The sequence below is a fragment of the Oncorhynchus clarkii genome, chromosome 26, assembly GCF_045791955.1.
Source record: "Oncorhynchus clarkii lewisi isolate Uvic-CL-2024 chromosome 26, UVic_Ocla_1.0, whole genome shotgun sequence".
NCBI classification, from domain to species: domain Eukaryota; kingdom Metazoa; phylum Chordata; class Actinopteri; order Salmoniformes; family Salmonidae; genus Oncorhynchus; species Oncorhynchus clarkii.
The window spans coordinates 37,834,480-37,848,556 of NC_092172.1; the positions used below are offsets into that span (position 1 = coordinate 37,834,480).

A 14,077-nucleotide genomic window follows, 5' to 3' on the forward strand; every position below is an offset into this window, starting at 1 on the left:
GAAAACCAGGTGTTTGATGTGTTCGATAACATTCCATTTACTCCATTCCAGCCATTACCATGAGTCCGTCCTCCCTAATTAAGGTGCCACAGGCCGCCTGTGACACACACACAAGCACACGGGGGGTCACGGGTCAGCTACTGTGAGGCTATGTCAACAAGTACCGGGGCAAACAGGGGAATGTTTGGACGGCTGCTTATCGCCATGCTCTCATTCAATCTGCCCAAAGTGTTTGTTGGCAGATTCTGACCAGGATACTCCAGGTTCCCTGTATTAATATTAACACTGGTTCATGGCTGAGTGAGTGGTGACCCAGGGTACCGGTGTGTGTGTGGTGACCCAGGGTACCGGTGTGTGTGGGGGGTGTGTGTGTATGGTTGGCATACTGTACTAGTAGCATCCTCACTAAGGTGGGTATTAGAGGTCGACCGATTATGATTTTTCAACGCCGATACCGATTATTCGAGGACCAAAAAAAGGCGATACGGATTAATCGGACAATTTTCTTTTTAATGACAATTACAACAATACTGAATGAACACTTCTTTTAAATTAATATAATACATCAATAAAATCTATTTAGCCTCAAGTAGATAATGAAACATGTTCATTTTGGTTTAAAAAATGCAAAAACGACGTGTTGGAGAAGAAAGTAAAAGTGCAATATGTGCCATGTAAGAAAGCTAACGTTTCAGTTCCTTGCTCAGAACATGAGAACATATGAATGCTGGTGGTTCCTTTTAACAGGAGTCTTATATTCCCAGGTAAGAAGTTTTAGGTTGTAGTTATTATAGGAATTATAGGACTATTTCCCTCTATACATTTGTATTTCATTAACCTTTGACTATTGGATGTTCTTATATGCACTTTAGTATTGCCAGTGTAACAGTATAGCTTCCGTCCCTCTCCTTGCTCCTCCCTGGGCTCAAACCAGCAACACAACGACAACAGCCACCATCGAAGCAGCGTTACCCATGCAGAGCAAGGGGAACAACCACCCCAAGGCTCAGAGCGAGTGACGTTTGAAACGCTATTAGCGCGCGCTAACTAGCTAGCCATTTCACTTCGGTTACACCAGCCTCATCTCGGGAGTTGATAGGCTTGAAGTCATAAACAGCGCAATGCTTGACGCACAACGAAAAGCTGCTGACAAAATGCACGAAAGTGCTGTTTGAATGAATGTTTACGCGCCTGCTTCTGCCTACCACCGCTCAGTCAGATACTTAGATACTTGTATGCTCAGTCAGATTATATGCAATGCAGGACACGCTAGATATATCTAGTAATATTATCAACCATGTGTAGTTAACTAGTAATTATGATTGATCGTTTTTTTATAAGATAAGTTTAATGCTAGCTAGCAACTTACCTTGGCTTACTGCATTCGCGTAACAGGCAGTCTCCTTGTGGAGTGCAACGAGAGAGGCAGGTCATTATTGCGTTGGACTAGTTAACTGTAAGGTTGCAAGATTGGATCCCCCGAGCTGACAAGGTGAAAATCTGTCGTTCTGCCTCTGAACAAGGCAGTTAACTCCCTGTTCCTAGGCCGTCATTGAAAATATGAATGTGTTCTTAACTGACTTGCCTAGTTAAATAAAAGTTATAAAAAATAAAATAAAATAATAATAAATGAAAAAAAATCGGCGCCCAAAAATACGGATTTCCGATTGTTATGAAAACTTGAAATCGGCCCTGATTAATCGCCATTCCGATTAATCGGTCGACCTCTAGTGGGTACAGTAGGCATAGATAAGGGGTTTCTAACTCCTGGTACAGGAGATACTGACTGTCCAGCCCAGCACTAAGACACCTGTTTTAAATCATGAACTGATCATGGTCTTCCATCTGAACCACATCTTGCTGAGTCAGGTGTGTTAGAGCTGGTCTTCCATCTGAACCACGTCTTGCTGAGTCAGGTGTGTTAGAGCTTGTCTAGAGCGAAAGCCTGCATACCCAGTATCTCTCCGGGACTGAGGTTGGAGGCCCCTGGTTTACAGACTATCCTTCCATCTGGTCAATGACCAAATAAGCCAACCACAAGATCTTTCCATCTATTCAATCAATCTAGTCAACGACCAAATAAGCCAATCAGAATGTTTCCATCTAATCAATCTAGTCAACGAACAAATAAGCCAATCAGAATATGTTTCCATCTAATCAATCAAGTCAATGACCAAATAAGCCAAACAAGACGATGTTTCCATCTAATCAATCTAGTCAACGACCTAATAAGCCAACCAGAAGATCAGAACAGAGATCGAAGGAACAGAGACTGGGACAAGCAACACACAACTGAGGAAGTGGACACACCCCAAACCAGGAAGAACAACAACAAAAGGGAAAATCAAGGAGAAAGGCGTGTGGTAGTGCACAGAATGTGACAGGGGCACATGCACTTGTGAGGACAATGTAGTTGTGAGGGAGAAGCCAGTGATTATTAGTTTTGATAATCAAAACTCCTACAGGTGATTGGTGAACACTCAACACAATCCCGCCCAGAGAGATGTATACTGACCGCTTCGCTCTCATAGTAATTCTCCCAGTGCAGTCTCAGGACTTTCTTTGTCATCTGGAGAGGGTTAAAAAGGTAGAGTAGATGGGGTTAGGGTTAGGCAGCGCAGCATTCCATACACCACACACACACACTCTACACATGGGACTGGAAGGGACATGCAGTTAGTAGAGGGAATGGAGTCATATTTAGACGTCGTGTTGGGGCCCATCCTACACACACACACTCAGTACCAACACCCACACTCTCTCAATGCACACACACTCTCAATGCGCACACACTCTCAATGCGCACACACTCTCAATGCGCACACACACTCTCAATGCGCACACACACTCTCAATGCACACACACACACTCTCTCAATGCACACAACTCTCTCAATGCACACACAAACACACTCAATGCACACAAACACACAGACAGAAGCACGGGACATAGAACACATGGTGAGAAACCGATGGGGATGAAATATGTTTTCATTCTGACACCATACATACAGTATGCTAAGCTAATAGAACCACTGAAATTAGCCATAGGATTATTCTAATGTGTGGTGACTGCATTATGACGAATAAGGGAAAAACATATGGAGAGAGATGCTATAGCTATGAGAAGAAATTGCTCAGTTTCAAAATGGCTTATTTGGCCTGTAAACAGACTGTCTGAACCCTTTAGAATGTGAAGTTGTGAAATACTGTAAGTTGTTCTGAGTGACTGTGTTACAATATGCACTTTGGAAAAGAGAGAGGGAGAGAGAGAGAGAGAGAGAGAGTGACCACACACCAGAGAAATGGAAGGAATTCACACCCTTCTCAGAATGGGCGTCAGGTTGTCAGAGTGGGGTGGGGAGGGGAGGGGGGGGGGGGCTGGATCTCTATGTTATGATATGAACATCTCTGGAGCTGGCAGAGGTGCAACAAGTTTTGAACATCATCAACATTACACACTTTGCACCCCGCTTGTAATGGTTTTGTGTGTTTGTGTGTGTGTGTGTGTGTGTGTGTGTGTGTGTGTGTGTGTGTGTGTGTATATAATCTGCATGTGTATCAGCTTGTAATGGGTTTGTCAGCTTGGCATGACAGAGGGGTAGACACAGAGGGGTAGACCAGCCAGTCAGCTTTTCCGTCTGCATGTTTATAAGTGTGTGTGTTCTTTTGTGATTGGTTAGACTGGGTTGGATCCCCTTGGGATTAGAGGAGCGGGGATAACAGAGATTGCAGAGTGTTGTGAGAACATATTGACAGTCATAGGGAGTGTGTGTGTGACAGACACGAAGAGTGACCCTGTCGTGCTGCAGGTCCCACACACACACACACACACACACACACACACACACACACACACAAAGACATCCACATGTAGATATGCAAACCCACATGTACATAGACTCCACAGACCAACAAACATCCACGCGCCAAAAGCCAGCAGATTAACTGAGCCACAAGGCAGTGTCATGGTAATGAGAGGGCCCAGTGCCTTGTCTCTCTCTCTGGTGGGCTGAGGGATGAGGCTCTGTTAAAGCCTCTGTGTGTGAGAGAGACTATAGGAGCTGCTGAAAGGCACCAACAATGTAATGTTTCCTCTGCTTCCTGTTTGCGGAGAGAGAGAGAAAGAGGGAGAGAAATAGGTCTGGTCGACATCCACTGTGGGCCTCTGGGAACAGCCGTGATTAACACAGACGACACACACACACAAAACCCAGAAACAACTAGTCAGTCAGAAAGACAATATACACAAACCTTTTGGTACAGACACAGAGACAAAACCCAGAGACAACCATGTGTCATGCACAGACAGACAGTCAGACAGACTCAGTCAGATACATCTCGTCCAATCAGCAGTGCGTGAGAAGGGGCTACACTTGGCTACAGTGTTGAAGTCCTACTGGATCTCTCACCTGGTTGAGGTAATGATATTCTTCAGGCTTTTTGAGGTGAAAGGTGCTCCTCTCCTCCTCACTTGCTCCTGCCAGCAGGTAGTAAAACACATGGTAGTTCCTGAAAGGCAAGCAGGTCAGAAAACATTAACACCACTTTACATTGTTTTTGACTAACAAACAAACTGGATTGTCCAATAGGAACAAAGTTGTCTCATTGAGTGAGTGTGAGTGTGTATGGACGTGTTGAACTATTCTTGTGGGGACCAAAAGTCCCTGCAAGAATAGTAAACAAACAAAAATTTGACCAACTGGGGACATTTTGTTAGTCCCCACAAGGTCAAATGCAATTTCTAGGGGATTTAGGGTTAAGGTTAGAATTAGTGTTCAGAGCTAGGGTTAAGGTTAGAATTAGTGTTCAGAGCTAGGGTTACGGGTTAGAATTAGTGTTCAGAGCTAGGGTTACGGGTTAGAATTAGTGTTCAGAGCTAGGGTTACGGGTTAGAATTAGTGTTCAGAGCTAGGGTTAAGGTTAGAATTAGTGTTCGGAGCTAGGGTTAAGGTTAGAATTAGTGTTCAGAGCTAGGGTTAAGGTTAGAATTAGTGTTCAGAGCTAGGGTTTGGGTTAAGTGTTAAGGAAAATAGGATTTTGAAGGGGGCTGAATTGTGTGTCCCCACAAGGTTAACTGTACAAGACTGAGTGTGAAGCGTAGAGGTCAGAGGGCAGAACCGTGCTGTAGTGGGAGCCTGGAGTCAGAAATCTATCTCAATAAGAGCCCCCCCCCGACCCACAGGGGGCCCATTTTAGCCCCCCCCCCCCCAGAGTGAGGTTAACCTTCGCAACACCATCCAGCCTGCACAGCACATTAGTGTCAACCCCACTTAGGGCTGCTGAGAAATACTTCACCCAGCCTGAGCTTGGCTGGGTAATACACCATCATCTAAACTGATTCTGTTCAACACTTGTTGATGTCAAACTGTACTTGATACTTGGCGTTAACTTCCTTTAGGACACAATCATAAACTGTGTAGGACCACAGAATTACAGTGGAAAAGTCCATATTTGTTAAGAGTTTTCAGGATATGGTGAATTGTGAGACAGCTACTTTTCTCCCGGGTGGCACAGCAGTCTTAGGCACTGCATCTTAGTGCAAGAGGTGTCACTACAGTTCCTGGTTTGATTCCAGGCTGTATCCAGCCATGATTGGGAGTCCCAAGGGGGACGCACAATTGGTCCAGCGTCGTCCGGGTTTGGCCGTCATTGTAAATAAGAATTTGTTCTTAACTGACTTGCCTAGTTAAGGTAAATAATAATTATATTACACTATTGGAACACACCCTGCTATTGGAACACACCCTGCTGACCCTGCTGTGACCAACAAACTCACACCTACTGTAGGAAAAGGACTTTCTAGCACGAATGGACAATTGGATTCCTCGACAAAAGTGTCAACGTCTAAACGCATTGGTGGCAGCAGTGGGATCCAATCATGATTGAGTTCACCCTCTGTTTTGAGTGTGTGTGTGTGTGTGTGTGGTTCTAGAGACACTCAATTTCATGTGGCGCAATCATTCTCACATCCTTCTATATAAAAGGGATTGGGTTGTTATTCACATGGCGTTGAAGTTCTCTCAGCAGAGACAACCTCAGTGGAAGGATTTCTGGACTAGTTTGTGAGAGCTGCTCAATTCTGGATTCTAGCTTATCAAATTGTCTCTATACAGACACTGCGTATTCAGAGATCTTCACTTCTTTAACACTGTGGTGAAAATAAATGATTCTCCAACTAGTCATTCATTGTGTATTTGTTTACCCAATGTGGTTTACTGTGTAAGTGTTCCTAAACCACAACACAATTAGGGAAATGATCAATGTCTGATTCTATTTGAACACAACGCTATGTCCTTGTTCTGCAGTAACATGATACTCCAGTCCAGTAGTGTATGATGATGATTGTGTGTGTGGCAGTAGGATGATTAAGTGTGAATGCTTACCGTTCGTTGTGTTCCTGGTAGACCAGTCTTGATTTCTCCAGAAGGTACTTCTCCACATAGGCTCTGGAACAAACAGCACAGACCTGGCGTCAGTCACAACACTGGGGGGGAGTCCCGGACCAAATTGATCAGATATCGGCATTGGACAATGCACTCTGAGCAGCCACCAAATTCACTATGGAGGCTATGTAGAACTATAACAAGGATGAGTGTAGATGTAGGACTGAGGGACTATAGACTGGTAGGTATATAGATGTGTCAGCAGGGGACATAGAATAGACAGGGGATGGGGATACCTAGTCAGTTGTAAAGGGAGATACCTAGTCAGTTGTAAAGGGGTTACCTAGTCAGTTGTAAAGGGAGATACCTAGTCAGTTGTAAAGGGAGAAACCTAGTCAGTTGTAAAGGGAGATACCTAGTCAGTTGTAAAGGGAGATACCTAGTCAGTTGTAAAGGGAGATACCTAGTCAGTTGCGCAACTGAATGTATTCAACCAAAATTTGTCTTCCACATTTATTTGATTAAGGCAGCCCTTTCTGATTCAGAGAGGTTAGGGGGGGCTGCCTTAATCAACGTCCACGTCATTGGTGCCTGAATATAGATGAATATAGAGGAGGAGCCAGGGGACATAGCCAGTCAACTAGGATGTAGGAGCTGCAGGTAAAACAAGGTAAACAATGACTCTAAATGTAATATCTGAATGGGTCTTTCTCACCCTCGGACAGTACCACTCTCCTGGTAATTCACTTGGATGAACTTGCCAAAGCGACTCGAGTTGTTGTTGTGGGCAGTTTTTGCATTCCCAAATGCCTGCAGAGAGAGAAGAGAGAGGGGATGAGAACAAATCCATGCAGGTGACACAAGGTTATATGTCCATGTTGGAAAAGACTGGTGGGCGTGGGCATGTTTGTGGGTCAACCAATCTGGGATAACAACCACCGTGAGCCAACCTCAAGACATTTCTTTGATCAAGTACACCTCAGAGCCATATTTCATTCAGTCTAATAACATGGAATAGATCTTTATTTATGCATTATACAGGAAATGTATAATTTTGCTGAGCCTCACCGCACCCACACACACACACACACACACACACACAGGCTGGGAGCAGCACAGAAACCAACATGTCCTCAGAACGCTCCAAAGCTCTTCTGTTTAAAGTCAGACAAATGTCCCAAAAATGATGGAGCTGCAGCAAGAAGCCCTGATGGGGGAAAAGTGTCCATTAGGTAATGTAATCCATGTGGGCCTGCTGGAACATGTTTAGTGGTGTGCTTTAATAAGAGTCCAGTAATTCCCCTCTGGCTCTGTTTGTGTTGTACAGCTGCCTGGAGGGGAAGTCCTTATTCACCCTTCAGAAACCCTGCAGTTATTTGTAGCCTCCGCCGCAAGTAAACAAATTCCTCCACGAATCACTTTTTGAGCTGCACTTTGTGCATCTGGAATGGGGAGAAAACAACCGGGCCGCCCGGTCCACTCCCTTAGCCTAGCATCATGACCGCTGTTCACTTCAGCTCGGTGCTTGCTAACACGCGCGCTATTAAAACGGGTCGATAGCGTGCTGGAGACCGCGGGAGCTCACCTTCCTGCTCTTATTCACATTTCACTGGAGGACGCTACACTGGAGACCGCGGGAGCACACCTTCCTGCTCTTATTCACACTTCCCTGGAGGACGCTACACTGGAAACCGCGGGAGCACACCTTCCTGCTCTTATTCACACTTCACTGGAGGACGCTACACTGGAAACCGCAGGAGCACACCTTCCTGCTCTTATTCACACTTCACTGGAGGACGCTACACTGGAGACCACGGGAGCACACCTTCCTGCTCTTATTCACACTTCACTGGAGGACGCTACACTGGAGACCGCGGGAGCACACCTTACTGCTCTTATTCACACTTCACTGGAGGACGCTACACTGGAGACCGCGGGAGCACACCTTCCTGCTTTTATTCACACTTCACTGGAGGACGCTACACTGGAGACCGCGGGAGCACACCTCCCTGCTTTTATTCACACTTCACTGGAGGACGCTACACTGGAAACCGCGGGAGCACACCTTCCTGCTCTTATTCACACTTCACTGGAGGACGCTACACTGGAAACCGCGGGAGCTCACCTTCCTGCTCTTATTCACATTTCACTGGAGGACGCTACACTGGAGACCGCGGGAGCACACCTTCCTGCTCTTATTCACACTTCACTGGAGGACGCTACACTGGAGACCGCGGGAGCACACCTCCCTGCTTTTATTCACACTTCACTGGAGGACGCTACACTGGAAACCGCGGGAGCACACCTTCCTGCTCTTATTCACACTTCACTGGAGGACGCTACACTGGAGACCGCGGGAGCTCACCTTCCTGCTCTTATTCACACTTCACTGGAGGACGCTACACTGGAGACCGCGGGAGCACACCTTCCTGCTCTTATTCACACTTCACTGGAGGACGCTACACTGGAGACCGCGGGAGCACACCTTCCTGCTCTTATTCACACTTCACTGGAGGACCCAACACTGGAGACCGTGGGAGCACACCTTCCTGCTCTTATTCACACTTCACTGGAGGACCCAACACTGGAGACCGCGGGAGCACACCTTCCTGCTCTTATTCACACTTCACTGGAGGACGCTACACTGGCGGCAGAACCCAGGACACTTGGCTGCTTTGCTGCTGGGCCACACGAACACGTCTGGGTCGCAGCCGGCATCAGTGACCTCACAGCTCTATTTGGGACTTGCCCACCAGACAAACTGTCCACAGGCAGACAGAGGAAAAGTTAACACACCATGTTCCCATATTGAGCATATTGAGGTGAAACTGCATTAGAGTGCCAAGTCAATACTATTGGAGTACTGGATAGGCGTTGATGATGTGGAAACCAGTAAGGGTGAGCTGTTGAAAGGCTAGATAATAGGCTGTGAATGAGATATGTTCCATGGAGAATTAACGTAGCAGGTTAGGAGAATTAGGTTAGGAAAAGGGTTAGGGTTAACTAAATTGAAAAAATAAATAATAAAATATATATTATTATTATTTATTTTTAACTTTAACTTGACAAAAGCTGTACCCCTTCTAGCCATGACCTAGCTAACCTGACCCATCCAAAAAGTACAGGTCAGACGAGGCAGCCAACCAGCCACCAGTATCCCTACTTCACTTCCTGCTCTATCGAGGAAGAAGTGCATCTTGGAACCAACGCATGAATCTAACACATTATTCAAGGTGAAGGAAGCAAACTAGGGTCTAACAGCAGACCGTGGAACATTCCAGGTATTCTTCGATGCTCAAAATTCCACGTTATACATGAAACTGGAGTGGGAACCATTAAAAACTCTGAATGATTTACTTGGGTGTACCGTGTGTACATCCACCTGGTCTGTGTAAAACCATCCCTAGTTAGAGCGGACACATTTACGGCCGACAACATATGTATGGTTCCGCAAGCTTGGCTCGCTCCATATCTGCCACAGTAAATCTTCCTCAGATAATATTGGGATGAGCAGGACCATGGCTCGCATCCAGCATGCAACAAGAAACACTTGGTCCTGGTCCTTTAAGAAGCAGCTGGAGAAGTGATCAAAGGAGCGAACTTACAATTCCATTGGTTCACAGGTAGAATGACAACTACAACAGGGGCGTGGTCAGAAACAAAAACAGCACTGCCAAACTGCATTATATCAGAGCAGAAATATGCGTTTCATAGCTTTTTTCGATAGGAAACATGAGGGACTGTTTAGCTTCAGTGGAGTAGAGCCAGAGTAGAGAGCGTGCAGGAAGGGTGGGCTGGGATAGCTCCCGAGGGGCCCTTGGCTTGTGCTGCTGTGCTATAAAGGTTATTATAAACTGTGTTGTTCGAACCCTGAAAGCTGATTGGCTGACAACCGTGGTATATCAGACCGTATACCACGGGTATGACACATCATTTATTTTTACTGCTCTAATTACGTTGGTAACCAGTTTATAATAGCAATAAGGCACCTCGGGGTATGTGGTATATGGCGAATATACCACAGCTAAGGGCTGTATCCAGGCACTCCTCATTGCGTCGTGCATAAGAACAGCCCTTAGCCGTGGTATATTCGCCATATACCACACTCCCTCTGGCCTTTTTGCTTACGTGTCCTGCCACTGATACGCGACCCCTGACTACAGCACCTGCTGTGTGATATCATGGACTGCAACTGGGCATGGGATCAGAGAGTAAGTGGAGAACAGAGACAGCAATAGCACTGTTCTTGTTGTAATCCGTCTCCAGATGCACAGATCTACTTTCCATAGAATACATTAGAAAAGCTGTGGCTATGAGTAACCTAGTACCGAGCTAACGTGACATTCATCAATACACTTTGGAGGCAGGGTTCATTAAAACGGCAACATGCTGATAAGTGCAAGGGCACAGTAAAGAAGTCCTCCCAATTAAAGATATAACTATCTACAAAGTAGAAGAGCACATGGACAGATTAGCCACACTGAGGCACATTGACTTCATGATGGATCCTCTTCCTTTTCAACAGCAGGGTAAATAATTACAGTTGCAGTCAGATCTTACACATTTGCAACATTCTGTAGGAATTCCATTAGTGCCTCCCATCTGTGGTGGATAATAAGATCTTTGTATGTCGGGGACACTGGGTCATGCAGCGATGAGCGGAGACACAGACCTTAATCATATAGGATGAGTTAATTAGTGACTCCTGCTGAAGGAGAGAGAAGAACAGAGCCGTTGTGTATGTGTGAATTTTTAAAAGCGGCATTAGGGTCACATTGGGCCCTCAGAGAAGAGAACAAAAGAGAGGCTGAGTTGACAGACAGTGGAGCGACTGCTCTGATGGGTTGCAGCTATAAGATCATTTTCCACGCTGGGTTGTAAATGGGAGTTTCCTGGTCCCATGTGATGCTGATAAGTGAACACAGCAACAACATCCCCATACATGGACTATACATAGTTTATGTGCATTTTCAGGCCCAATACTGCTTCAAGTGATGTAGGCTCATACCTAACATATGGCTGTCTTGTATAGGGCAGGTCACCAAGTGGTACAGTAAAATCAGTCTGACGATGAACACTACTTACTGTACTTCACTACATGTTGCTCACGTCCATTTCCTCCATGTCTCGTCTTTGGCTGCGTTTACACTAATTGGTCACTGATTGTTCTTTTGACCACTCACATCAGATCTTTTCACATCAGATCTTTTTCAGAGCTGATCTGATTGGTCAAAAAAGCAATTATTGGAGAAAAAAAAAACAATCTCAGAATTGGGCTGCCTGTGTAAATTGGGCTGCCATTGAGACTGTGGACATGCAAGGTCTCACTTCTGCTCACTGACTCACACAGCTTCCCTGAACACATCCTATCATTATCCACAATGGTGTGTCTACGACTCACCTAATGCAATCTGAGGGTTCAACAACTTTCACAATGAGATCAAACAGTCAATGATGACTAGACACAGCTTGTATCACAATTATGCCACAGTCTGTGTGTGTGTGTGTGTGTGTGTGTGTGTGTGTGGGCAGATCCGGTTTTTATGCCACGGCGTGTGTGGGCAGATACGTTTAAAAAATAACCGCTGACGAAGGCTGTCGCCGAAACACGTCCGTTTGCTCTGACCTCTGCTGCTAAAAAAAGACATTCAAACTCAAAAGAATATTCCAGTGAGTTCAGGTTCTTCCTTTTTTCAAATGTTTGCCCTTTGAACCCAGCATCCAAATACCTTTTTCTACTGCAAACTTTTGTGAGTTGAGCCCACCAATCACTCTTCGCAGATACTGTTTTACCCAGGCTAATTGCTAACTGTAACCCTGTAATCCCACACCTTCTTAGGTCATTCTGGCTAAAGTTGCTGCGGTCAACGTGGTTTGGTTAATCATGGGGTTATATTGAGTCATGTTTCCTCCAGACTGTTTAAAGGGAGAGACAAGAAGGCAACGGGTTTTAAAGGTAGCAGTTGCTCACAGACAAGGTCTTAGAGATCCATGTCAGATTTCCAGTGTGATTCCTTCATATAGCATCTTAAGGTGACAGACTGAGGGATTACAGGTCCTGCTTAAAAAACAGTGAACATTGACAACATTTCTTAACACTACATTTAGGTGCTCTTCTGTGACAAACAAAATATGCTAATCTCCAGTATTATGGAATTAGGCCAACTAACACACTACATAACAACATTGTTTTAGAATGGTTAAGACTAGTCAGAGCATTACTTTACCAGGTGTTACAAATGATCATTTTTAATGAAGTATCTTCAAATAGGGAATGTTAGCCATGCTGGAGGTGCTCTGGTCGAGTTGGTTAACTAAATAAACTTGAGTGATTCAACTAAAGAGATGTATTGAAAAGCCACAACGTGATCCCAAAACCCCCTTGAAACAAAATACTATTGACCCCTTGTCTAGAAAATAACGGTTGAAATCTCTCCAACAGAAATTCCCCACAATGAATCTTGCTCTGTGCTTCTTTGTGTTGAATTGGTTCAAACCCAGCAGGAGGAAAGGAGAAGAATTTAAGTTGTGGGCCTCAGGGAATTAGCAGCAACACTAACGCTAGCATGGACTGTGGTAACGTAGGAGAAATGCTGAAAGTCAAGCTGCAACCTTGCTGCAATTAAACATGTCCACCCAATGCTACAAGTGTCCCAGGATCTTACACTGGAACTCCTTATGAGGATCTCTGCACGCAAAATGACTCTGCACTCAAAGTAGTCATCTACTGACCCTGGCCAATGCAGGAAATTGTGACTTGACTTCGGCATGTTAATAATAGTTTCTGAGTTATTCAAGTATAGAGGCACCGCCGTTGACACGAGCGTCGGTCGAGTCCAAAGGTCCGTTTAAACAATTAAGCTCTTCAAACAGAGCACATAAAGATGCCATTGTTAGAGGTCTTCCACATGTGCAGTTCTACAAAGACTCCCGACCCCCCCACAACACCCTCTCCCGACCCCCCACAACACCCTCTCCCGACCCCCCACAACACCCTCTCCCGACACCCCACAACACCCTCTCCCTACCCCCCCACAACACCCTCTCCCTACCCCCCCACAACACCCTCTCCCTACCCCCCCCACCACCCTCTCCCTACCCCCCCACAACACCCTCTCCCTACAACACCCTCTCCCCACCCCACAACACCCTCTCCCCACCCCCACAACACCCTCTCCCCACCCCCCCCCACAACACCCTCTCTCTACCCCCCCCCACAACACCCTCTCCCCACAACACCCTCTCCCGACACCCCACAACTCCCTACCCCCCCACAACACCCTCTCCCCACCCCACAACACCCTCTCCCCACCCCCCACAACACCCTCTCCCTACCCCTCCCACCCCCCCACAACACCCTCTCTCTACCCCCCCCCCCTCCCCACAACACCCTCTCTCTACCCCCCCCCCCCCTCCCCACAACACCCTCTCTCTACCCCCCCCCACAACACCCTCTCTCTACCCCCGCATATGGCGCATATGACAAATAAAATTTGATAAATGAGGGCTGCAACAAAGGGGGCCTAAGAGGCAAACCCCATACTCTGTCCCATACGAAGTTCTTGCTTTGAAACCGACAAAAGATTTGAGAACCTTCAACCATTACTTTCTCCATTCAGTTTAATTGGGGGTGTTTACCTTGGTATAATATCTTGGTAAGAATTCTATAAGATCGGAGACATTGAATTGGTG

At 46.0% G+C, this 14,077-nt stretch overlaps 1 protein-coding gene across 18 annotated transcripts in view; it reads right to left on the minus strand.

Annotated features, from left to right (window-relative positions):
* The window catches only part of LOC139385228 (unconventional myosin-IXAa-like), a 158,953-nt gene that overhangs the window by 96,403 nt on the left and 48,473 nt on the right, over window positions 1-14,077 (minus strand). For 16 of the 18 annotated variants that reach the window (XM_071130358.1, XM_071130362.1, XM_071130360.1 and 13 more), the window contains exons 2-5: window positions 7,101-7,195; window positions 6,386-6,448; window positions 4,412-4,511; window positions 2,516-2,569 (exon numbers count right to left, since the gene is read on the minus strand). In XM_071130358.1, coding sequence (XP_070986459.1) covers window positions 2,516-2,569; window positions 4,412-4,511; window positions 6,386-6,448; window positions 7,101-7,195 — 312 coding nt within the window. The remainder of the gene's footprint in view (window positions 1-2,515; window positions 2,570-4,411; window positions 4,512-6,385; window positions 6,449-7,100; window positions 7,196-14,077) is intronic. The other 2 variants (XM_071130359.1, XM_071130352.1) reach the window with 1 other exon arrangement.